At 41.1% G+C, this 27,893-nt stretch overlaps 1 protein-coding gene across 1 annotated transcript in view; it reads right to left on the bottom strand.

Annotated features, from left to right (window-relative positions):
* LOC133635905 (collagen alpha-1(XXII) chain-like) overlaps nt 1-27,893 on the bottom strand; it is a 97,450-nt gene that overhangs the window by 55,252 nt on the left and 14,305 nt on the right. Inside the window, exons 5-13 of the mRNA XM_062029351.1 lie at nt 18,777-18,888; nt 17,105-17,228; nt 16,661-16,936; nt 16,501-16,581; nt 13,374-13,490; nt 5,070-5,123; nt 4,948-5,001; nt 2,699-2,752; nt 2,580-2,624 (exon numbers count right to left, since the gene is read on the bottom strand). Coding sequence (XP_061885335.1) covers nt 2,580-2,624; nt 2,699-2,752; nt 4,948-5,001; nt 5,070-5,123; nt 13,374-13,490; nt 16,501-16,581; nt 16,661-16,936; nt 17,105-17,228; nt 18,777-18,888 — 917 coding nt within the window. The remainder of the gene's footprint in view (nt 1-2,579; nt 2,625-2,698; nt 2,753-4,947; nt 5,002-5,069; nt 5,124-13,373; nt 13,491-16,500; nt 16,582-16,660; nt 16,937-17,104; nt 17,229-18,776; nt 18,889-27,893) is intronic.

The raw sequence follows: 27,893 nt of genomic DNA, 5'->3' as shown, positions 1-27,893 counted from the left end.
CCTTAATTGGGGCAATACGCAGAATTTTTTTTGGAAACCATTTTTAGGCTATTTGACCCAAACTTGAATTTCATTAGATGCATATTTTGGACTTAATTAACAGTCATTTTAATAATAAATAATAATAATGGATTAGATTTATATAGCGCTTTTCTAGACACTCAAAGCGCTTCACAGAGAAGTGAGAACCCATCATTAATTTTTACAACTCATTCATTCATCATTCATTTTCCGGTGTAAGCAGCACCGGGGGCAAGGGTGAAGTGTCCTGCCCAAGGACACAACGGCAGCGATTTTGGATGGTAAGAGGCAGGGAGCGAACCTGCAACCCTCAGGTTTCTGGCACGGCCACTCTACCCACTACGCCATGCCGCCCCCCGATTTTGAATGCAAAATAACAAATGTAACATTATTATAAACCCAAACTGTTAAACTCTGTGTTTTTATTAATTGTTGTTTGTATTCTATCGCATCTTTTTAGGTTATGTGGAGCTGCTAAACTTGATTTTCATAGTGAATAATGGAGACAATAAAATGTTCTATTCTATAATTAATGAGCAAACCTTCCTGCCTAAGGCATCAAACCCAGTATTTACAAGACCAGTGCATTCAAGCCACATGGGGACAATGATAACGTTAAATGAAAAGTGCTATTAAATTATTATCATCAGTGAATGAGCAGGAGGGGGCTAGGAATATGTATGTGTTAAAATGTCAAACGAAATGCCTTGCCCCATGGATTGCGGGGCCCCACACAGCGTGGGATCTGCCTGTAGGGAGGGGCGGCCCTGCATTAAAATGTAAAAATACATGTTAAATAAGAGAAACTACTACTTGCATACTATTCATCATAGGGTTGATATTCATACTGTAATAGAAAATATGATTATTCACTAGAAACGTGTGTCCACTGCAAAGGACATTACATCAAATAACAAAATAATGACATTTTATGAAAAAAAATACTGTGGTATATTGTATTCACCAAAAAAACAATTATTTGATGCAAAGAAAAATTGCAACATTTTTTGGGGGGGGGTTTCAGGAGGTTCAATTTGCCCACGTGAAAAATGTTTAGCATTGTTCTATCAGTATGTAGAACATTAACTAAGAATTGTACGCTCAAATACAGAGGACACCTACTTTGGAATTATGATATTGATGTTTGCTATTTTATTTTATCCATCTATCCATTTACTTTCGCTTATCTGAGGTGAGGTTGCGGGGGCAGCAGCCTAAGCAAAGAAGCCCAGACTTCCCTCTCCCCAGCCACTTGGTCCAGCTCTTCCCGGGGGATCCCGAGGCGTTCCCAGGCCAACCGGGAGACATAGTCTTCCCAACGTGTCTTGGGTCTTCCCCGTCGCCTCCTACCGGTCGGACGTGCCCTAAACACCTCCCTAGGGAGGCGTTCGGGTGGCATACCGATGCCCGAACCACCTCATCTGATTAATGTTTAATTTTATTTTTTTGTTGCTGTGTAAATTGTTACGTTTTGGGGCAGGTGTCTTTGCAAGACCTTAGTGTCCTCTTAACCTGTCCCGCACATATTTTTGCTTTACATCATGGGGGGCCCACACTTTTTCTGCAGGCGAGTTACTTCTCAATTGACCAAGTGGAGGGGATCTACTTCATTCATACATATCATTTATATTGATTTATTTATGAAAGAGAGGTTAACAAGTTAAAGGTGTTTAATAATAATACAAGCATGTTTAACATTCCTTTCTTTCATGAAGACAAGAATATAAGTTGATTCTGATGACTTCTGATAACCTCCACATTTTCAAACAGAGAAGAAAAAAAGTCCTCCTTTCTGTCCAATACCACATGAAAGTGCTTGCTTTTTGTTTGTCCAGCTTCCATACTCCTTTTTATACACTTTACAAGAAATATTTTGTCAGCGCAGGCAGTATGAAGCAGCGCTTTTATTGTGAAGACAGGAACTGTGCAGTCAGTCTTTAGAGTTTTGACGGCAGGTATGGCGCGAGAGTCTTAAAATGAAAAGTGTTTCTATCCTTCTTGTCGGTAATTTTTTCTTAATAATGATCTGGCAGCAGACAGCGTCATCTTACAAGACCCTCGGGTGCCGTGAACGTCAATCGAGTGACGTCGTAGTGAAGATTGATGATACCTAATTTTTAGGTGTATTTTTTTAATGCCTGGCCCTCGATGGACTGACATACCCTCCACTATCGACGTAATGGGCACCCTTGATTTACATTGTATATTGTTCTTTTATCTCTTTTTCTGTGTGTGCAAATAAAACAATAAAATGATGCGGTTTATGAGCACAAAACACAAGAAATACCAATTATTTCCTCTTGTTAACTTGACTTTTGAGAGAAGAGGTGCTTGAATACTTGCTGTTAAAGCTCCATGAAGGAAAAACCTCCTTCCTTGTGGACATGATACCACCTCTGACCTGCCTTGGCTAAATAAGGTCCTGTGTACACCTACCACTTCACTTAGGACATTTTAGTGTTAAAAAAAATCAAGACTAGTAGGCTTCGCTACGCATCATAAAATAAGCATGTTGAAATTGTGCATACAAACAAAAGTTTGGTCATGGTATCACTTACGCTGGGTCCCGTCGTTCCCTTTTCACCCTTTATTCCCCGGTCGCCCTGTAGGAGAGAACAATGAGTGAAGAATGAATAGAACCAAGTCAGCACTGGGTGGATGTACAGTAGACACTCACACCGACACCTTTTGGTCCAGGTGACCCTGCATATCCTGTATCACCTTGAATTCCCTGAAATGTACAAATGGAGATATTTATATGATTATGTGTTATTGTCATTACTGCACCCATCCTCCCATTAGGGTCACAGGAGCCTTTATTACGGGACCCAATGGATCAATTTATTGTAGGAAATGTAACAAATGACTGTAAATAAATGACAGAAAATCTAATGACAGTAAATATATTCTTTAATAAAGTAATATTTTTGGTTAACTTGCAATTAAATCGTTTTTTCCGTACATTTTTAAACAACTTTCAATCCATCACAGAAAACGTGATGTGAGTTCAGATCAGGAGAGGTGGTTGTGCTTTGTGAAGCCCTTTGAGGCACTTGTGATTAAAGACTACAAAAAAAATGTGATTGAAAATCAGATTAAATCTTTTTTCATTTATAAAAACAATTATGAGCATAAAATATAAAATAAGGATGTCCTTATAGAATTTTTTTTCTCTTCCGGTTCTGATTTTTTGAGTATTGTCTGATATTGCTCACCATACAATAAGCCAACACTCATATATTTATGATTATCTGTGTTCATAATAACTGCGTTTATAACACCGTAATCTAATTAATTACTTTTAGGTCCGTTAGAACACCATTAGCGATAACTTGATGTAACGTTTTGATGGGATTATGTCGACAACAAGACAGCGTCATAAGTGCAGAAAGTTCCATGCAGGAAATATCTTTTTACTGGTGAAAGCAACAAGCAGCACCGCACTAAAATAAAGTTGATATCAAACAGAAAGAGGCACCATCACACTGTGACATAGCAGACAACATACACACACGTACACAATGGGAATATTAAACTACAAGTCAATGATTGAAGTGACAAACTTGCCATCCAAACAATACCCCGTTTGTTGACAAGAAGATACGACAGCCATTGAAACACATTCAATCTCTTTATTAAGCAGAGGTAACAATCCGGTGAAAAGATTCAAAAGAGCTGTATACCGGTACTAATAAAGTACCGCGATACTAATGAATTGAAATCGGTACTCTACTGCCTTTGAAAAGTACCGGTACCATACTTTCATCTGAATGCTGCTGTGCGGCGGTGACTACAGAGCCGAGGCGCATGATGTTGAGTGTGTCAAAACACACACACAAAGTGCATACAAGCAATAACATCTTGGAGAGGAAGAATGGCAAAAAACAACAATTCTACTGGTTAATAAAGAGTGTGTGTGAAATACAATATGGAGGTATTTGGACTTCAAAACTAACAATAAAAACTAAAATTCTACTGGTTAATAAAGAGGGTGTGAAATACAATATGGAAGTATTTGGTCTTCAAAACTAACCATAAAAACAAAAATGTTTCTGGTTAATAAAGAGTGTGTGAAGTACAATATGGAGGTATTTGGACTTCAAAACTGATAATAAAAACTACAATTCTACTAGTTAATAAAGAGTGTGTAAAGTACAATATGGAGGTATTTGGACTACAAAACTAACGATAAAGGTGACACTTTAAACAAGGAAGCGCCGCGCTTCAAGTGCTGCTTTAAAACACCCTCGCCAAATGTGACAATTAGCATTAGCACCTTTGCTTCAAACTTAGTAAACATTTAAATAATGAACATTCACATCTGCACAAGGAGTTATGAAGAGTGACAGGTAATACTGTAGTTGTTACACATGTCCTGCAGTTCTGCTCCCGTGCAGACCGTAGTCGAGGAGCACAGGGCAGACGTTACTTCCAGGGCGCATTTTTTTGTCGGGGGTGTAACACCCTTCACTTTATAATGGGTCTGCTAAGCGCCGCTTTCGGGTCAGAATGACGAGGCCGCCGATTCGTGACAATCACTTCATTTTTAATTTTGCAGGACACAACCGGACCCGTTCATCACTCTACTGCGCAGTGCACTCCTACATCTCTCTCTCTTTACTCACCCACTCACTCACTGACGTCACACTACTCTCATAAGTTAACCAGCTCCCCTGCTGTGTACATGTAGATACATTCCATGTAGATACTTAACATTTACATACATTCCATGTAGATACGTAGACGCGCACACAGCTGCTTGCCTGTGTGCAAGTGAAATGACTGAATTTTGTAACATTCCTACAAGTTGTGTTTTATCTTAAAATAATGTATTTAAATAGAGTGAAGTCTTTTTTTTCTTCCATTCGAAAACGTGTTTTTATTTCTGCTATTTTTATTGTACAAAATAAATTAAACACTGCCTACCTTTGATCCACTCAGACCAGTAAGTCCAGGAGTGCCAGACCGTCCTGCCTCTCCCTATTAAAAAAAACAAAACAATAATATAAAACAAAAATTGCACAAAATTAAAAACTATTTGTTCTTACTTTGTCTCCTCTGTCTCCAGATAGCCCATCAATACCAGGAATACCAGACACTCCCTGTTGGTGAAAAGAAAACACACTCACTATCTATTAGCCAACTGTTTGGATTCAGAGAAAAAACTAATCCGCCAGGTTCAGGTGTGCCACACCTTCTCTCCCTTCTGTCCAAAGGCACCTGTCAGACCCTCTGTGCCTCTATCACCCTGTGAACACAAAGTTGTGTTACTTAGTTGGACGTGAGCGGCGACACACACATGCAGGATGGCCGGCGAGACCACGTCCGTGCTGTCACAAAAAAGGTTTAGTTGACTTGGTTATTCTAATTCCACCATGGATCGTTCCAACACACGTCATTTCTTTCATCCTTAGATTAGGACAAAGGCTTAGCATGCTTGCATAGCAAAAACAGCCACTAACGATGCTGAGAACACAGAAAGATTGAAGGTGCAATTAGAGGGAAGAATTCATGCAACAGCATTGACACTTTGAACCACAATGCATTGCTGGCTTAGGTCACAATTTTTGCGTCAAGTTGAAGCAATAAATTGTACAGTCAGCTTTGGCAAATGAACAGATTATTCATGCAGACAAATAAACATTAAAGTTTTAACATGAGTGAGCGAGAAAGAAACTATCACTACATGAAGTCTTGTAAAGTGACTATAATGACACACTATCGAGGTAGTTACGTCAGACAACAAAGCAACAAGAATGCTGCATAAACTTGGACACTGGGAATATTTCAATGATAGGAATCATTATTTTTACAAAACAAAACAACCATGTAATACTAGTCATGTGTTTACCTTGCCAATACAGTAAACCGCATAAAAATTGATAGAGAAATACGCAAATTAAGATTTTCATTGTGGCGCCCGCTAAGACGGCCACCGCATAATCACGTTGCTTAAATCGGCTGCTACTTATATCTATCAACTTACATATCAAACTAGCTAGCTCAGTATTACCTAGAAAACTATCTAGAAATGTAGCTATAGACATTTAACTATTTAAATTATATCTAGCTATCATTGACCTACCTATCTACTTATCTCGCTAGCATTTACCTACCCATCTAAGTAGCTAGCTAGCACCGCACTATCTAGAGTAGCTCGCTAACTATTTCACAATATACAGTATCTAGCTATTTATATCCATTGGGTATTTACTAGAGGCCACCTTACAATTCCATTACGATTCAAATACAAATCGACTATTGATGCATCTTTGTCACAGCTCAGTCTCGAACCCACAACCCTCCCATTGCAAGATCCAACACTCTGTCTGGCAGCATGCCAGGACACGCCCCCGCACGCGCCGTGCGCTTCACACCCACACTTCGCCGCAGCTGCCGGCTTTCATCAATCAACGCACCTGGCAGCAATCAGGAGGACAGCATAAAGATCAGTCACTCCTTGGAACCTACGCCGGAACGTCGTTAACTCTTGTAGTAAGCATTACGTCTCTGGCTTCCCTCTCGTTGTCCTCGCCTGTCTTTTGTCTTTTGCCCCTTTTTGCCTTGTTGACTGATGTCCCCTGTTCTCCTTGCAGTGCCCACCTTGTTCTGTGTGCTCGAGCGCTGTACCTCGACCTCCACCTGGAAATTGGACTGCCTCCCTAAATCCTCGATCACTCGTTTGGACTTGGACATTGTTGCTTGCCGCCTGCCCTCGACCACCTGCCTGTCCCCGGATCTCCCTTGTGCCTCTCCTCTTGGTCAGACGAAGTTTTTCATCCATCACGCATGTACAACATCCTCTTGAATAATTTACATGGATAATTCTACACTTAATCCTGCATCCAACACTTAGAGTAGCATACACATCCCACACAGTCATCAAAAGGTTACAATAAACCTGGTAACCTTAAGCTCTTCGTGGTGTCGTCTCCTTCCAACCCTCACGTACATAACAGTACGTTCCGGCCAACCATGTCGGAACCCCCAAGCCTAGTCTCGCTCCCCAGTCTCGGACCCCCAGGAATCCGGACTTGGAGGTAATGTGCTCAGTCCTGAAGATGCACCAGACTCGTTTTGAGGCTTTAGAGGACAATTTAGAGAAGGCATTTACCAAGCTGTACACCAAGCTGGACCAGCTTGGTCCCAGCCCAGTGCAAGACCAGGTAACGGGTCAGCCTGCCACACCTGCCCCTAGCCCTGGAAGCGTTCCCTTTGCCCGGGAACCCAAGATTGCGAGTCCTAGACCTTTTGAAGGTGATTTTGAGCTCTGTAGAGGCTTTTTGGTGCAGTGTGAATTTATTTTTTTGCACCAACCATCACGCTACACTTCTGATGGAGCTAAAATTGCTTTTATTTTTTCGCTACTTGCCGGACCTGCCCTCAAGTGGGCTACAGCAGCCTTGGACAAGTCACTGGGCCTAGGCACAGACTACGCAGCCTTCCGGTCTGAGTTCCTGGCCGTTTTTGACCACCCCAAGGATGGGGGGGATGCCGCAGGACGTCTGCACACCATCCAGCAAGGAGCTCGCTCATTGGCAGCTTACACCCTCGAGTTCCGGACCATTGCTGCAGACAGCGGCTGGAACGACAAGGCTCTACAGAGTGCTTTTCGTCAAGGACTCTCTGAAGAAATCAAGGACGGTCTGCTGAGAGACAGACCAACCGCTTGTAGAGCCCTCATCGACTTAGCACTCCAGTACGACCAGAGACTTGTTGAGCGAGCAACCGAGAGAGCCCGTAGTGGCGCTAGGAGATCCCCGGCTATGCTAGCTCTTCCTGCCCTCCAATCTTCCGGAGGACAACCTGCCCCATTACCGGTTGCAGTGGCAGCACATGAACCCACGCAAGTGGGAAGAACCCGTTTGGGGGCGGGGGAGAGGGAGAGAAGATTGAGGCAGCGCCTTTGCCTCTACTGCGGGGGTGCGGGACACATGGTCCGCTACTGTCCGTCCCAACCAAAAGACCAAGCTCACTAGCAAGGGGGATCCTGGTGAGTCATTCGACACTTCCCCAGGAACAAGGGAACTCGGGCATCCTGTTTTCCGCCTCCTTGACGTGAAACAACAAGAGAGTGGAAGTTCAAGTTTTTCTGGACTCTGGGGCGGACGATAGCCTGATGGACTACGGGTTCGCCCAACAGAACGGGATTCCCTTAGTATCCTTGGACAAGGACCTTCCAGCCCAAGCTCTGGACGGACGCCCATTGGGTCCCATCAGGTACCGCACGGAGTCCCTGCTACTCACTTTATCCGGGAACCATTCAGAGACCATCCGTTTCTGGGTGCTGGAGGCTCCTGTCGCGCCTGTGGTTTTAGGGAGATCATGGCTGAAGCAGCACGACCCGCACATCTCTTGGACCTCCGGAGAGATCTTGGCATGGAGCACCCGCTGCCACGCTAATTGCTTGAAGGCAGCCTCGGCCCCCAGCAGGACCATTCAGAACCATAAAACCCCGGTCGACCTCACTACCATCCCAGAGTGCTATCATGACCTCGCTGAGGTTTTCAGTAAGGAACGTGCTCAATCCCTTCCGCCGCATACACCTTACGACTGTGCTATCGAGCTACTTCCCGGGGCTCCCCTACCTTCCAGCCGTCTTTACAACTTGTCCCTTCCCGAAAGAGAGACCATGAAGAATTACATTTCTGAATCACTGGCTTCCGGAATCATTACCCCGTCCAAATCCCCTGTGGCGGCAGGGTTTTTCTTTGTGACCAAGAAGGACGGGTCTTTGCGACCTTGCATTGACTACCAGCACCTCAACAACATAACTATCAAGAATAAGTACCCACTGCCCCTTCTGAACGCAACTTTTGAACCCCTGGCACCAGCCACCATCTTCACTAAGCTCGACCTTCGCAATGCATACCACCTGGTCCGGATCAAGAAGGGTGACGAATGGAAGACGGCGTTCAATACTCACCTCGGCCACTATGAGTACAAGGTCATGCCTTTTGTTCTCACTAATGCTCCCGCAGTTTTCCAGACGCTGGTCAACGACATCCTTCGTGACATGCTGGACCAGTTTGTTGTGGTTTACTTGGATGACATCCTTATTTTTTCTCGCAACCCGCAGGAACATCAGCAGCATGTTCGTCTGGTTCTTCAGCGACTTCTGGAGAACCAACTCTTTGTCAAGGCGGAGAAGTGCTGTTTTCATGCCTCATCAGTGGACTTCCTTGGCTTCATCGTTGAGAGGGGTCACGTCAGAGCTGACCCCGGGAAGGTCAAGGCAGTGGTAGCCTGGCCACAACCCGCTTCCAGAACAGAATTCAGGAGATTCTTGGGCTTCGCTGGATTTTACAGGCGATTCATACGTAATTTCAGCCGCATCGCTGCACCCCTCAATGCTCTCACCTCGTCCAAGGTAAATTTTTTGTGGTCACCCGAGGCCGACCGTGCTTTCAGTGGGCTCAAGACCAGCTTTGTCTCCGCACCTGTTCTCATCCATCCTGACTGGGACTGTCCATTTTTGGTAGAGGTGGACGCCTCTGATTCAGGGATAGGGGCCATACTTTCCCAGCGGTCTAAATTTGACAACCTGCTTCACCCATGTGCATTTTTTTCCAGGCGACTCTCTCCGGCAGAGCTTAACTATGATGCTGGGAACAGAGAGCTGTTGGCCATCCACGAGGCGTTAGTGGAGTGGAGACACTGGTTGGAGGGGGAAAAGCACCAGTTCCAAATTCTGACGGACCATAGCAACCTTCTCGCCATCCGATCAGCCCGAAGGATCAACAACCGTCAGGCGAGATGGCAACAGCTTTTTTCCCGGTTCGACTACATACTGTCTTACAGACCAGGATCCAAGAACCAGAAGGCGGACGCACTATCTAGAGTGCACATAGCGGAGAACACTTGCCCTACTACCCCCGAAACCATTCTACCATCAACCCGTATTGTGGGAATGGTATCCTGGAGAGTGGAGGACCAGGTGAAAAAGGCTCTTCAGGCTCGTCCAGGTCCTGGGAGCGGACCACCAGGCAAGCTGTTCGTCCACCGCGAACTTCGGCCCCAGGTCCTGGATTGGGCACATTCCTGTCTTTTTTCTTGCCATCCGGGGTTCCAACGAACCCTGTCCTTCATCCGAAGACGTTTTTGGTGGCCATCCATGGCCGCCGACACACGGGAATTTATCGCTGCTTGTACTGCTTGTGTTCGCAGCAAACCGTCGCACCGACCTCCGGCTGGCCTCCTACACCCTCTGCCGATTCCTGCTCGTCCATGGTCGCACATAGCGTTGGACTTCGTCACCTGCTTTCCCGTATCTAGAGGTAACAACACCATCCTCACCATTGTTGATCGTTTTTCCAAAGCAGCCCACTTCGTTCCTCTCCGCAAGCTGCCCTCTTCCTCCGAGACAGCGGACCTCCTTACCTTGCACGTCGTCAAGCAGCACGGAATCCCCATGGACATTGTTTCTGACCGGGGCCCTCAGTTTACCTCCAAGGTATGGAAGGCGTTCTGCAAAGGGATTGGGGCCTCGGTCAGCCTCACTTCGGGATATCACCCCCAAAGCAATGGACAAGCCGAGCGAGCCAACCAGAGCTTGGAGACCATGCTTCGCTGTGTTGCCCAACATCAGCCCACGTCCTGGAGCAAGTTCATCCCGTGGGTGGAGTATTCCTACAACGCCATGAAGAGCTCCGCCACCGGTATGTCTCCTTTTGAATGTTCTTTGGGCTACCAACCTCCCATGTTTCCACAACAGGAGCTCGAGATTGCAGTACCCTCTACGAGGGCCCACATTAAGAGATGTCAGAGGGTGTGGAGAGCCGCCCGTTCGGCCCTGTTGAGGGCGTCCGAGAGGATGTGTCGCAGTGCAAATAAACTTCGCATCCCTGCCCCTTCCTATCAGCCGGGACAACGTGTCATGTTGCTCGCCAAGGATCTTAGCCTCCAGGTACCCTCCAAGAAATTAGCTCCCCGTTTTGTTGGTCCTTATCCCATAATTTCCATAATCAACCCGGCATCTGTTAAATTGGCTCTCCCACCCTCAGTCAAGCGACATCCGGTAGTCCACGTGTCCCAGATCAAACCGGTGGCGGAGAGCGCTCTATCCCCCTCTACCCCTACTCCGCGCCCTCCTAGGTTCCTTAAAGACGGCGACCCGGTTTGGACGGTAAAGAAAATCCTCAGGGTCCGTCGGCAGGGTAGGGGGCTGGTATACTTGGTCAACTGGGAGGGATACGGACCGGAGGACAGGTCTTGGGTGCCGGCCTCCTACCTTGCAGACCCCTCTCTTCTGGAGGACTTCTACCGTGCGAACCCGGGGGCCCTCAGGCGCTCGTCAAGTGCCTCGCCTAAGGAGGGGGGTACTGTCACACCTCAGTCTCGAACCCACAACCCTCCCATTGCAAGATCCAACACTCTGTCTGGCAGCATGCCAGGACACGCCCCCGCACGCGCCGTGCGCTTCACACCCACACTTCGCCGCAGCTGCCGGCTTTCATCAATCAACGCACCTGGCCGCAATCAGGAGGACAGCATAAAGATCAGTCACTCCTTGGAACCTACGCCGGAACGTCGTTAACTCTTGTAGTAAGCATTACGTCTCTGGCTTCCCTCTCGTTGTCCTCGCCTGTCTTTTGTCTTTTGCCCCTTTTTGCCTTGTTGACTGATGTCCCCTGTTCTCCTTGCAGTGCCCACCTTGTTCTGTGTGCTCGAGCGCTGTACCTCGACCTCCACCTGGAAATTGGACTGCCTCCCTAAATCCTCGATCACTCGTTTGGACTTGGACATTGTTGCTTGCCGCCTGCCCTCGACCACCTGCCTGTCCCCGGATCTCCCTTGTGCCTCTCCTCTTGGTCAGACGAAGTTTTTCATCCATCACGCATGTACAACATCCTCTTGAATAATTTACATGGTTAATTCTACACTTAATCCTGCATCCAACACTTAAGAGTAGCATACACATCCCACACAATCATCAAAAGGTTACAATAAACCTGGTAACCTTAAGCTCTTCATGGTGTCGTCTCCTTCCAACCCTCACGTACATAACAATCTTAAATGTATGTGCATTGATTCAGTTTTAAATGTATTTTCTTTTCACTAATAAGCATTTATCACTTGCTACTTTTAAATATAGTGCATTTTTAATAAGAAATTCCCATCACATTTATGGAAATGTGTGCGAAACTGGAACATAAGTGCCCTAAATTAAAAGAGCAGGTTGAATCTCTCAGTGAGGTCGAATGCTGCACTCAGCCAAATTTTACAACTTTCTGCATTACTTTATTTACAATAAATAAATCGATTATTGATGTTTACCAATCGATTTTACAATTGTCCATGTCGAATTGCGATGCATCTAAAAATCGATTATTTCTCCCACCTCTAGTATTTACATTACATGGGTAGTACTGTAGCTACCGGTAGTTAGTTATTTAGCTACCTAACTATCTAGCTTGTCAAGTATAGCTACTTATGTAACTAGCTAGCTATTTAAAAACCTAACTATTTATGTAGTTTATTAACCATCTACCCACCTAAATCTTTAATTAACAATTTACCTACCCATCGAAATATTTAGCTTTTTACCTACCAAACTATTTAGCAAACAATTTACCTAACTTTTCATATAAGTATCTGGTTAGCTCATAATTTACCTACCTATCTAATTGGAAAGCTTTATATGTACCTATCTCGTTAGCTAACAATTGACCTACATGTCGAATTAGCTAGCTTTTTACCTCCCAATCTAGCTAACAACTGAGCTACCTATCTTCCCATCAGGCAAGCAATCCATCTACCTAGCTAATGACCCATCTACCTATCTAGTGAGCTATTTAGCGACCAATCTATCCATCTAACTGTACAGTAGTAGCAGAAGTTGATGAATATATGCACACAGTGAGTATGTAGTGGTTAATTAATGCAGCGTCGTTAGCGACAGGTTTACTTACCTTCTCCCCTCTCTCACCTCTGACAAAGATTACTTTGCCCTGCAAATAATTAATCAACAAGGATTAATTATTATCGAGGCCGGCAGAAAGCCATAAGAGACTCTATGGAAGGGAAGCATGCAGTCTGAAATGACTTGTGTGTTGTTCTACGTTTGAATGTTTTCATACAGTTTCTCCTTTTTCTCCCATCAGGCCCTGCAGCCCGGCGAAACCTCGAGCGCCAGCGTCACCCTGTGAAAGCAGTCGGCACATGAAGCCAACGCCATAAAAAGCTGTGTTATGCTCTCACAAAACTAAAAGTAGCGTCAGTTGACCTTTTCACCCTTGAGACCTGCGAGACCAGGTGCTCCAGTCGCTCCCTGCCAGGAAATGAAAAGTCAGGACAGAAGAAGATTGGCGCCCCGGCAGGAAAAAAAAAGTGTAGAAGAAAGTGTCTTTCACCTTTTCTCCTTCAGGGCAGGAGCAGTTGGTATGGCGGCCCAGCTGTTGCTCGGCCACAGTGGGGGTGGGGGTGGGGATGGGCACTGGAGGAGCCTCTGTCACCACCTTCTGGGGGCACTGCAAGCACACATGGATGGAGAAGGTCAGCTAGTCTACTGCACTTTCACAATGCTATCACAGATGTTTATCAATTTCCTCAGAATCTGCGTGTGAATGATGAAAAGCTGAAGCCGAACTGAAATGCTAACAGCTAGCATGCAAGCCGGATAGCATCAGGTAACAAAAAATAACTGTTAGCATTAGAGATGTCCGATAATATCGGCCTGCCGATATTATGGTCCGATAAATGTTTAAAAATGTAATATCAGAAATTATCGGTATCGGTTTTTTGGTTTTTTTTTTAATTACATCAACATAAAAAACACAAAATACACTTACAATTAGTGCACCAACCCAAACAACCTTCCTCCCCCATTTACACTCATTCACACAAAAGGGTTGTTTCTTTCTGTTATTAATATTCTGGTTCCTACATTATATATCAATATATATCAATACAGTCTGCAAGGGATACAGTCCGTAAGCACACATGATTGTGCGTGCTGCTGCTCCACTAATAGTACTAACCTTTAATAGTTAATTTTACTCATTTTCATTCATTACTAGTTTCTATGTAACTGTTTTTATATTGTTTTACTTTCTTTTTTATTCAAGAAAATGTTTTTAATTTATTTATCTCATTATTATTATTTTTTTTTAAAGGACCTTATCTTCACCATACCTGGTTGTCCAAATTAGGCATAATAATGTGTTAATTCCACGACTGCATATATCGGTATCGGTAATTAAGAGTTGGACAATATCGGAATATCGGATATCGGCAAAAAAGCCATTATCGGACATCCCTAGTTAGCATGCATCAAGTACCGAAATGTATAACCTCGAGGTGTATACTTTCAAAAAAATGCTAACAGTAAGCATGTGTCAAACTAAATGACTTTGAGGTGTATAGCTAAACATTTGCCAACAAGGCTGGCATGCTAATTTTAGAATGTTTACACGATAACAGTTAGCATCTGTCAAATACTAAAATATCAGACTGAGGTGTATACCTGTAAAATTAACTAAAAAAGCTAGCATGCAAACGTCAACAAACAGAATGTGTCAAGTACAAAATGATGACACTTGTAAAATAAGCTTGAAAAAGCTTGCATGCTAACTGTTAGCGTGCGCCAAGCACCAAAATATAATGTTAGTATGCTAGCAATTGACCAATATTAGCAAAAAGCATTCGGACTTTGGAAAGATTTGAATCGGTTGAAAAACTATGGAAAATGTTAAAAGTTTTGAAAAAATTGGCTATTCATTTTGAATGGAAAAATATGTCCCGGAAAATGTGGGATTTTTGTTAATAAAAATGGTAGCGTGTGTGTCATGGATGAGCCGAACAAGGTGGACGAAAAATAAGAGGGAATAATGAATAAGATACTATGTGTAACTACACAATGGCTAATGATTACTATTATATATGATACATATTAGTCACTGATGATAATCTTGTATGTATCAGATCATCTGCATGTTACACTCTAAAGTAAAAATGATAAAAGGGTTATACTTTAACACTTTTTCCCACATTCACACACACATTATATACTTGTTTTTAAATGTATATTCAAGCCACTTTATGGTTAAAAACACTAACACATTATTTAAAGAGGTGTTTATCTATAAATGTTAATCCCATCTTTAAAAAGTCAAAAACCTAAATAAGGTTTTAATATGTTTTAAAAAGACGGTTCATGCATTAATGAGTTTGTTAGTGCATGTAAACACACCAAGTGTGTGTTGGGTTTAGGGCCCTTTAAGAGTCTTGTGCATGGGGGACCAAAGTGGTGTGCTACACCCCCGACTGTAATGTTGATTAAAGTTGTAATTGAAAACATAATTGTGGAAAAAAGGTAAATATTTTCAAAATTTTACAATATTCATATTTTTTTCTAGACATTACTAAATAAAAAAAATGTAAACACTAAAAAAAATTATTTATTTTTTTAAACAATTCAATGGTGCCGTGTAAAAGGTTCAAATGTAAGTCATGGTTGCATATTTTAATATTATATAATGCAATATTTTGGTAGATGTGTACACACATCTATTCATTTACAATACAATACGGATATTGGAGCAAAAATATATTTATAGTTTTGTAGTGTGGAACACTAGAAAAGGTTTGATGAAGTGAAATTAGTCAAACAGAGAACAATAGTAGGTATGAAAATTACAAACCTATTTTTTGTTAACTATCTGGAATGGATTTATGCTGTCTTTAAGTGGAAGTGGAGTGGTTATTGTTTTTTTTTGGCAACACCTAGTGGTCACAATAGTTCATGGAGTTAAGCTCATGACACAGTAAGTTGAATGACACGGACACGTTTGTTACTGGATACTTGCTAATACGCCTCTGCCTTGGAGACTTTGTATGTGTAATATGCAAGTATACTTATTTGATACTTGTTTATATTGACACGTGGGCAGTTTTACACTGAAATATTGTTCAATTATTATTACGTATGTCTCGCTAGTATGCTATTGTGTGCTTAGCAGTTGTGTACCTGCTATTTCCTAGTAGCATGTTAACCTTTTATAAATGACTTGAGTAAAATAGAAGAAATGGTGTGCTTATTCAGATGCCCAAGTAAACACGCTGCAGGACTACTTGTATCGCACATGATATCACACATACCTATAAGTAAACACACTGAAGGACTGTTTGTATCGCACATGATATCACACACAAGTAAACACACTGCAGGACTGTTTGTATGCACATGATATCATACACAAGTAAACAGGCTGCATGACTGTTTGTATCGCACATGATATCACACTAGTAAACACACTGCAGGACTGTTTGTATGCACATGATATCACACACAAGTAAACAGGCTGCAGGACTGTTTGTATCGCACATGATATCACACACATGTAAACACACTGCAGGACTGCTTGTGTCGTACATGATATCACACATTTGAAATGCTACTATAGTAGCTGATATCACTGGATTTAGACACCCGTATGTTGTAGTTAAAAGTGGTGAAAAGTAAGTGTAAGGTGTACTCACAGGCCCATTGGGTATATCACAGCAGGTTTCCAGCTCGGCATGTTTGGAGTCACAGTAAATCACCATCCTCTGAAGGTCAAACTGTGGGGCAAACAAACACACACTTGGTCAAGCAGCGCACGTTGAAGACTAATCGCACACACTCTGCAAAAAGACTCACATCAATTGGCACGCTGTCATACAACCTCTTCCCAATGACCGTCTTCCCCTGGATGTCGATGTCCTCCCTGTCTCCGATGGGCAGCGTCTGAATGTGCTTACAGTCCAGGTAGAGAGACACGCTCTTGGCCTCCACGCTCAGAGCAATCTTGTGCCAGTTGCGGTCAAATAGGTTGTCCACTTCAGAGTTCTTGAAGACGGCTCGCACGGCGTCCTTGGTCAGGCCCACGGCATTGTACTCCACCGCCTTGTTCTCGCCATCCAGCCTGATGGACACCTGACCAGGCACAAACAAAACATCAAATCATTTCATTTATCCATATGAAAAGTGACTTCTGCCTGATAACTGCCAAATATTAAAGAGGTTTTAGTGATCCTAACCTGAAATGACCTTATCATTTGGCAGCAGATGAACTAAAAATAACTCCATTTATTCTTGACCTACCTGTGGTATTCCATATTTGTCAAAGACCTGCCAAAGGTACCAATCTTCTCGTCTTGAGGTTTTCCTGAACTTAAACGTGGTGACAAAGGCGTATTCATCCGGCAAGCCCTGAGGGAACACATCTCTGCGGAAAAAAAGACAGCACAGACTTTGCCTTATGGTCCTATTTTTACAGCATTTAAATTAAACTATACTGTATATGTACCACACAACTTGAGGATGTATTGTATATATTTTGGATAATGTTTGATTGTAAATGTAAATATGATGTACTATACACTCATATAATCAAAGTGTTAGTTGTAAATCATATTGTATTACGTTATTTTATATTCTCTGTTTTATATAGTATTTGTATACGTTTAGTTTATATAGTTTGTTTTGAATCAATATTTTTTCATTGATGCATATTAAGACATTATCTAAGCCCCACGCCTACAATAAGGGCTATTTTGTAATATACAAATAAATATGTTAATTTAAATAAGCTCTGCTTCTTCCTACTCCTCCTCAGACATGTTAGAATGTAAAGATAAAATGTAAACATTGTACAGTAGCTGTATATATGTTCAAAACACATGACTAGAGTATATTGTTCTTTTCAATACTTTGTTTTGTTTCCTCTTCTTTGTTTGCAGTTAAACGTGTCCAAAACAAATTCAATACTATAAATACTAAAAATCGATAACCACAATGTATCCAACTGGGCATTTTTCAATGGCTTATACTACTAAATAGTTAAACAGTGTGTCCCATTAAAATGATTTTTAACAAGGATACTAAATCCTTACCTAAATACTGCAATACTACTATAATATATATATTCAGAGGGTGGATCCTGTTTCTGACCAACATGTCTAATGAGTCCCTGAGGGATTATTAAAGGCGTGTTCTCGTTTTAAAGGAAGCGCCTAAATTAAAGTAACAAATCACCCGAAGCAGTTGGAAAAAAAAATTGCCAGGCTTTTTAGTATTCCAACTGCTTTATGCAAGTATTAAATATAAATGTTACAGTACAGCCCAGAAGATGTGACACAGGCCTCAACGTTGGCAATGTTCAGATCCACTTTTAATTGTGCATATGAAAACTCAAAGTACAGTATTTTATCTACATTGTGATTTTAATTTGAATTATGATTGTTTAATGATTTTAGTGCTTTTATTTTAATTATGATTTAATATTTCTTTAATTTTGCCTTCTTGTAATTTTCTGTAAAGCATTCTGAAATGCCCTGTGCACAAATTGTGCTCTATAAATAAACTTGCCTTGCCTTACTCTGCAGAATTATGAGGCCATAGGAAACTTTAAAAATGACATATTAGGAGTACATTTCATTTAAGTATAAAAAAAACCGTAATACAGTTTGTGCATTAAAGATGCTAGAAGCAATCCAATGTACAGTACGTCAATATAATCTAAACTAAGTAAACACAATATCTTCATCTTAGCTTTGTGATATAGCTGACAAAGCAAATTAGCCTAATAGCTAATATCCTGTTGAGAACTAGCATCCTCTGCAGTAGACATTTGTGTTCTGCGTAACAGGGATATATTTTTCCCCTCAAAATGTATAATTCAGACAAAATAAACTTATTTTAGGGAGAATAGATCTAATTAATAATGAATTGTATTTTTCCAATACACTGTACCAGGGTCTGGCGTGTGACTTACTCAGTCTGCTGCACAATTGGCATGGTGCCAAGACGGACGTAGGCACTTTGGCCCTCATCAAGTCTGCTCCCCAGAATGTCTCTGACACTGAAGTACTCCATCAGGTCAAATCCTGCATGAGAAAGAAACCAGGTTGGTGGGACTCTTTAGTGAGGTCGTGTTAGGACTTCAGTTGAAACTGATTTTTGGACTTAATTGGTTTGTGAATATGGTTCTTAAATGGAAAAGTTCAAATAGTGAAGCACAGTTCCCCATAAGAAACAAGCAGCTGCAATCAATTGCCAGCAATTAGTGCACCTGTGGCTGATCAGGGGACCTGCCTTCATAAGCCTGCACAACCTGCTATCCCACGCCAGATCGTAGCTACCTGTTCAGTACAGCAAGCCGACACGTCATGCTCTATGCGCACTCTTTTGCTCTCTGTTTTCTCCCCCGTCGTGTTTATTGTCTCGTGTCCTCTTTGTCGATACAACAGCAGACCTCCATTTATGCGTCACGAGCTGTGTCTCTCGTCTTCCCACGTTCCCTCTGCTTCCCTGACTGCCTCTTGGATCTCGACCTCCCACCTGGGCACAGACCTTCGACGCCTCGCTATAGCCTCCGACTTCTTGCTTGCTCACGGACCTCCGAGCCAGCTTTCCCCTCTTGGACTTCCGCCTCGCGCTTAACACTCCCGGTAACACTCAGTTAATACACACTCTTGGATTTAGTCACACTCCATTCTCTTGTTTATTAATATTATTAATTTGTATTTATATATACTGTATATATATTCTTGTCTGTGCAGTCTCCTCCTCCTGTACACGTAACAATAAATATATATATATATATATATATAGACCCACGGAGAAGGAGTGCACAGTACACACCTCTGTACATAGGGGGGACAGAGGTGGACAGGGTGAAAACATTTAAATTCCTCAGGACCCACATCAGCAAGGACCTCACCTGGGATCACAACACCCAACAAACAATAAAGAAAGCCCAGCAGCGATTGTACTTCCTAAGAAGGCTGAGAAAATTTGGCATGCCACCCAAAATTCTCAGCAACTTCTATAGAAGTACGGTTGAGTGTCCTTACCAGCTCAATCACAGTCTGGTATGGAAATTGCACTGCTAAGGACAGGAAGGCACTCCAGCGAGTGATTAAAACTGCTCCGTACATATCAGGAGCAGCCTTCCCCTCACTACAGGACATGTACTCTACCAGGGCCACCAGGAGAGCACACAACATCATAAAGGACAGTACACAGTCTCTTCAGCCTCCTACAATCAGGCAGATGATACAGGAGCCTGAAATCCAGGACTACGAGACTGACAAACAGTTTCTACCCACAGGCCATCAGGCTTGTGAATGCTAACTTGTGAATGCTAGCCCCCCCCCCCCTTTTACTTTTATCTTTTTGAACAAAAGACAGCTACCATGACCACCCCCGAACTGTGAACCATCACTGTAGACACTTTCCAATCAATCAATCAATGTTTATTTATATAGCCCTAAATCACAAGTGTCTCAAAGGGCTGCACAAGCCACAACGACATCCTCGGTACAGAGCCCACATACGGGCAAGGAAAAACTCACCCCAGTGGGATGTCGGTGAATGACTATGAGAAACCTTGGAGAGGACCACTTTTCACTTTTGATCACTAAAGACACTTTAACTGCTGCTGTGACCCAAGGTCACCTCCATATTTATACTGCTGACTGTCAATCAGAATGTGCAATAATGTAATGTTACTTACTGTGCCTTGGATATACATTTTTATTTTCTATTTTTATTTTAGCTAAGTACCGTGTGACTTGTTGAAGGGTGGACTAGCAAAGTAAGATTTTCATTGTACGGCAAACTGTCTGTTTAACTGTGCACATGACAATAAACAATCTTGAATCTTGAATATATATCAACCAAACATAACAAAAAACTATTATCAAAACACAATGACATTGCTTGCACACACACAAATGCCTTTGTTGCTCTTAAAACACTAACAACCATGTTGCTACAGTAATAAGACAAATGGAAAAAATAAAACCCTTTTTAACTTGCCGGCGGCAAATGATTGTGGCATGCACGAGACACGAGGCAGAGAAGGGAGGGCAGGTAGAAAGAGAAGTGGGCGGGGAGGAGGGATGTGTGTGTGGGTTCCCTCTCCTCTCTAAGTCCACAGCAATTCCCTCTTTCTTTCCAGATAGATAGATAGATAGATAGTACTTTATTGCAGGTTGGCTTGTTGGCTTTTTGGACCCATATTGAGTAAGCAAAATAGACAAAAGTGGAGCACTGAGTGGGCTGCGTATACAGGATGTGGCGTAGGGGGCTCCGCCTCTCCAAAACGGCAGTACCCTGTGTGTCCTGTACTGCACAGAACGTGACGTTTCCGAAATGGCGGCTTCTTCACACAAAAAGAATGATGCGTTTGTACACCGAGACATGGTTCGCACACAAAGGCTTATTTGGCTCGATGTAAAAGTTGGCAAATAGAAAAGTTCATAAATGGAGGTTCCATGCAGATTGAACAAAACATGAATAAAATTAGTTGTATTATAAAAGTAAAACCCTTGTTCAACATAAATAAAAAGGTGTTAAAATGTTTTTGGGCCCGAATTTGGGCTATTGAAAGATGTGTTGGCGAGAGGAAAAAACAAGTGACTATCACTGGTAGACTTCCCAAAAGTGGTAAAGTGCACGTTGCCAGTCCTATGAAGTGGTGTGCTGTATATATGTGGCGTGACACTCCCTTCTTCAATAAACACATGGAGTCGCTATGGTGACGGTGCCAAGATGAGAGGCTGCAACTAGCACACATGACGCAATGCTGGCTGTCATCTCATCTTTAACTCCACCAAGATTCATTTGGAGAAGACCAGAGACCAGGATGTGTTTTAGAGGCAAGAGGACGCACATTGGCCAAGTGGAACAGTGTAAATCAGAGGTCTTCAACAGGGAGTGTGTGACACCCAAGGGCTTAAAGGGGAACTGCACTTTTTGGGGAATTGTGCCTATCAATCACAATCATTATGAGAGACAAGAACACATATGTCCTTTTTTTGAAATTGGAATTTTTTTAAAGATAATTTTTAAAAAAGCGTTTGGAAGATGTGGAAAATGAAAGTCACCGTTGTAGTCTTCAAAGACCTCTAAGACAACTTTAAAACCCTCCATTAACGTTTCATATACACACTGCAAGTATATGTATAATGTAGTAACATACACCTTCATAACAATATGTAATATGTACAATATACACACTGCAAGTATATATATAATGTAGTAACAGACACCTTCATAACAATATGTCATATGTACAATATACACACTGCAAGTCTATATATAATGTAGTAACATACACCTTCATAACAATATGTAATATGTACAATATACACACTGCAATTATATATATAATGTAGTAACAGACACCTTCATAACAATATGTCATATGTACAATATACACACTGCAAGTATATATATAATGTAGTAACAGACACCTTCATAACAATATGTCATATGTACAATATACACACTGCAAGTATATGTATAATGTAGTAACATACACCTTCATAACAATATGTAATATGTACAATATACACACTGCAATTATATATATATAATGTAGTAACATACACCTTCATAACAATATGTAATATGTACAATATACACACTGCAATTATATATATAATGTAGTAACAGACACCTTCATAACAATATGTCATATGTACAATATACACACTGCAAGTATATATATAATGTAGTAACATACACCTTCATAACAATATGTAATATGTACAATATACACACTGCAAGTATATATATAATGTAGTAACATACACCTTCATAACAATATATAATATGTACAATATACACACTGCAAGTATATATATAATGTAGTAACAGACACCTTCATAACAATATGTAATATGTACAATATACACACTGCAAGTATATATATAATGTAGTAACAGACACCTTCATAACAATATGTAATATGTACAATATACACACTGCAAGTATATATAATGTAGTAACAGACACCTTCATAACAATATGTAATATGTACAATATACACACTGCAAGTATATATATAATGTAGTAATAGACACCTTCATAACAATATGTAATATGTACAACATACACACTGCAAGTATATATATAATGTAGTAACAGACACCATAACAATATGTAATATGTACAATATACACACTGCAAGTATATATATAATGTAGTAATAGACACCTTCATAACAATATGTAATATGTACAATGTACACACTGCAAGTATATATATAATGTAGTAACAGACACCATAACAATATGTAATATGTACAATATACACACTGCAAGTATATATATAATGTAGTAACAGACACCTTCATAACAATATGTAATATGTACAATATACACACTGCAAGTATATATATCATGTAGTAACATACACTTTCATAACAATATGTAAAATGTACACAATGCAAGTATTCAGTATATAATGTAGTAACATACACCTTCATAACAATATGTAATATGTACAACATACACACTGCAAGTATATATATAATGTAGTAACATACACCTTCATAACAATATGTAATATGTACAATATACACACTGCAAGTATATATATAATGTAGTAACAGACACCTTCATAACAATATGTAATATGTACAATATACACACTGCAAGTATATATATAATGTAGTAACAGACACCATAACAATATGTAATATGTACAATATACACACTGCAAGTATATATATAATGTAGTAACAGACACCATAACAATATGTAATATGTACAATATACACACTGCAAGTATATATATAATGTAGTAACATACACCATCATAACAATATGTAATATGTACAATATACACACTGCAAGTATATATATAATGTAGTAACATACACCTTCATAACAATATGTAATATGTACAATATTTACCGTATTTTGATAATTTTAATCATTTACGGGACTGACTTCTTCTGCGCATTGATTTCCGTTTCCATAGCAACACACGTCGGACTTCCAGCAACAAATGTGTTCTACTTCCAAAAACAAACACTTGTGTGTGTTTTAATCATGGCAGACTTGGTAACAAACAAAGAAGACAAATGAGGTATCACAACATTACCTTCTTAAAGGTATTTAACACAACTGTTACTTGCACCGTTATGTGTTTTAAAACTACGAAAAAAAGAGAACCCATGTACACCAGGAAGAAATGCGTAATTAAAGCATCCACTTCTGGCTGCGTGTCCCCGGATGAGCCTCCAAGTATGTTGCATAATACACATAATAGACGGACTTGTTCATGAATAGTTTTGTAACCGGCAAACGGCACAACAGAATATAACTGCAAATGTAAAACAAGGCGTGGTGGCAGCCACAGCTGATTGGCGTGACCACCGTTGCTTCGCCACGACTTGCTTAACTTTTGCAGATTCAGTTTGAAAAAAACTTGGAAAAGACTAACATTTTTGCAGCAGATTCCCAAAAACACTCAAGCGCTCTCAAATAGATGATCTTTGACTAGCTTTTTTGCAGTAGGTCCTTAAAAGCAGCAAATTCTTCGGAATGTACAAAAGAGGATTAGTGAAGACAGAAGGAAATGTAGTTGAATACACGTTACAACATTTTAACATGACCCCGCTGTGACTCGTGTTCTGTGCAGAAACTGTCTGTCTTCTTGAAACACATGGATTTGTACTTGCAAATACAACCTTATTTGGCACAATACACACGCAATAAAGGTCTTGAGCGCTACAATTTGACCTCATTCCTATTTGTTTAGACATAGCACTGGTGCTATGAGCTCTGCTGACTCCCCCCGCGGTCCGCCAGCTTGTGTTGTGCACCATGCGGTTGTTTGGAGGCCATCTTTGCACCAGAGTTGTAATTTAGACTGGCGATGCGCGGCGTATAATCAAAAGTTATTTTTGAGCGCTCCAAAAAAATGGTGTGGAGGAGTAGGGGAGGGTGAAACACCAGATGAGTTCAAGGACTGTGGGAGATGGCGACCACGACAAGGTTCCTTTGATGGCAGCCGATTTGTGTTTAGAGGACTAGACCGGCTGCTACCGTGAAACAAAGCATAGTTGTCTTGGCGGTCACGTCCTGATGTTCATTTTTCAACTACAGCAGGGGTGTCCAAACTTTTTCTACCAAGAGCCGCATACTGAAAAGTCAGAGCAAGCAGGGCCATTTGAATATGTTTTTATTCTGTGAAAAAGGCCAAAAACAGAAATTACATTTAAAGATAGAACTTAGCGTCAGCTTTGTATTATAGGTGGCATTATTATTCTTATATAATACCGATATTTGAGCACTGAGTATTGGCTGATACTGATATCAATTCAATACTATATCAGCAGGAATCATACATACTTGTGTTATTTAGTAGTGTGAAATGTTAGAAAAAGTTTGATCGAGTGAAATGAGTCAAACAGAGAACAGTGGTTGGTATGAAAAACACTAACACATTTATTATTAACCTTCTGGAATGGACTTATACGGTCTTTAAGTTGAAGTGGAGTGGATATAGTGTTTTGGTGACACCTAGTAGTCACAATAAGGCTCATGACATAGTAAGTGGAGTGATGAGGACACCAACCTTGTGGCTTCGCATTCAAAAAGACTTGAGGCTTTAATTTCTGCCAAAGGTGCATCAACACAGTATTGAGCAAATGCTGTCAATATTTATATGCATGTGATTTTTTTAGTTTATTATTTTTAATACATTTGGCAAAAAAAATGTAAAAAGCCTTTTCACATTGTCCTTATGGGCTATTGTGTGTAGAATTTTGAGGACAAAAATGAATGTATTCTATTTTGGAATAAGGCTGTAACATAAAAAATGTGAAGCGTTGTGACTACTTTCCTCCAGATGCACTGTATGTCAAGCTTGTGTGCTTAGCTCTCGTCAATTAAGTACACTAATTATGCATGTCTAGCTTGCGCTAATCCGATACTTGATATTTGGGCGTTAATCTGATCAATATCCGATATCAATATCACATGTAAACACCCAGAGTTATAAGTATCAACAATTGAGCTTTTTCTCACTACAATGTGTCTTTTTGCTCTTTTTTAAATTTGTTTCGTTTGATGTTATTTCAACAATGTACTGTGGGCCAAACAAACTCAAGCTGTGTGCCACAAATGGCCCCCAGGCCACACTTAGGACACCTCTGTACTGAGGGTTCTGTTTAGGTTGTGCTTCAGTGGAGTAAATGAACATTGTTGGCTTCTATAAACACAGTCAGTCTCTAAGTAGAGGAGTCATGTTTGCCAATGACAAGTCTAAATGACCAATCCCAATTCATGCCATTCAAGGGAAGCACACTGAAGGTGGTGAAAAAAAGTCTGACTTTAGCTTTTGACGCCTCTGATTGGACAAACAGTCCACACACATCTGGTTTCTCTGTCTGTGCGATGCGTGTGGGTGGGAGAACTAGACAGGAACTCTGATCCCCGATAGACGCTCTTGTAACAACATCCCAACTGTCTGGATAAACGCTATCCAAGACTTCTGAGAAAAGGTGAACAGAATAAGGGAAATGACCAGGCCAGTTCAAGAAAATAGTTTAGGATAAGCTCAGACCACTTTACAGTCCCTAATTGCTTATGAATGACATTGTTTGGAAAGTGCACTCAATCACTGTGGAGGTGGTCACATGAGAGGATTGATGTGTCTAAGTCCATGTGACGTTTAACATATCTCTACTGTAGGTACACCTGCACAATTTAATGAAGCATTAGGCCAAGTAGAAATATGTTCATCACTATGGTTGTAATCTGGGGTCTGTTTCTAATATTTTGCCAGTTAAAAAATAAGGTACAATCATTAAAATATTCAAACGGTTTGCTACAGTGTTACAGAATGTAATTCATGTTTCCCTTCAAAGAACCACAGCTCACTAGCACTCATGCAGCTCTAAGCCATGACGCTATACCGCCACCATGCTTGACTGGAGACAAGACAGCAGCTATTTAGACACTAACGCTCAAGTCATGTTCGATGGTGAGTGAATATTTACTTCTCAACAAGCTGAACACAGACTACTTTTATTATATGAAAGTTGTATTTCTAAAGTCAAACTAAAATGCAACAGCTAGCACACTAGCCAGATGGTGTCAGGTAACATATGATTAGGATTTTTAAATCATAAGAAATAATTTTCTGGATTTTCTGAATAGGTAGAATGTTTCTGAAAAAAGAGGGAGAAATAGTCAAAAGAAAAAAGTGTGGAAACAGTGGTATTAAAAAGCAGGAATATATGAAACTGTGAAAATGGTTTGTTCAATATGAGTGAAATGCGTTGAATTGGTTGAGAAATGGTGACGTTTGAAAAATTGCCCATTAATTTCCAATAGGAAAAAATGTCCTGGAAATGTGGGAATTAAAATAAAAAATGACTCATCAGCATTCACACAATAAATATAATTTGCGAGATACTGTACTTTTATGTAATGTTACCAAAATGGTAACATATTATATCTAAGTCAGTGGTTCTTAACCTGGGTTCGATGGAACCCCAGGTTCGAGTCAGGCTCAGGGGTTCGGCGGAGGTGAAGACACACCCGAATCATCGTGTAAATAAAAACTTCTCCCTATCGGCGTATTACGGATACGACAACAGCAGAAGTCACACTGATTTGCAGGTGTGTCATTTGTTGTGAGTTTATGCACTGTGTTGGTTTTGTTGTTTGAACAAGGTGTGGTGAAGTTGGTAGAGTGGCCGTGCCAGCAATCGGAGGGTTGCTGGTTACTGGGGTTCAATCCCCACCTTCTACCATCCTAGTCATGTCCGTTGTGTCCTTGGGCAAGACACTTCACCCTTGCTCCTGATGGGTGCTGGTTAGCGCCTTGCATGGCAGCTCCCGCCATCAGTGTGTGAATGTGTGTGTGAATGTGGAAATACTGTCAAAGCGCTTTGAGTACCTTGAAGGTAGAAAAGCGCTATATAAGTATAACCCAGTTATCATTTATTTATTTATGTTCATGCACGGTTCATTTTGTGCACCAGTAAAAAAAAACATGGTAACACTTTAGTATGGGGAACATTTTCACCATTAATTAGTTGCTTATTAACATGCAAATTAGTAACATATTGGCTCTTAACTAG

The sequence above is a fragment of the Entelurus aequoreus genome, linkage group LG20, assembly GCF_033978785.1.
Source record: "Entelurus aequoreus isolate RoL-2023_Sb linkage group LG20, RoL_Eaeq_v1.1, whole genome shotgun sequence".
NCBI classification, from domain to species: Eukaryota; Metazoa; Chordata; class Actinopteri; order Syngnathiformes; family Syngnathidae; genus Entelurus; species Entelurus aequoreus.
The sequence above is the reverse complement of the archived record's forward strand: the minus strand, read 5'-3'. Positions and strand labels throughout refer to the sequence as shown.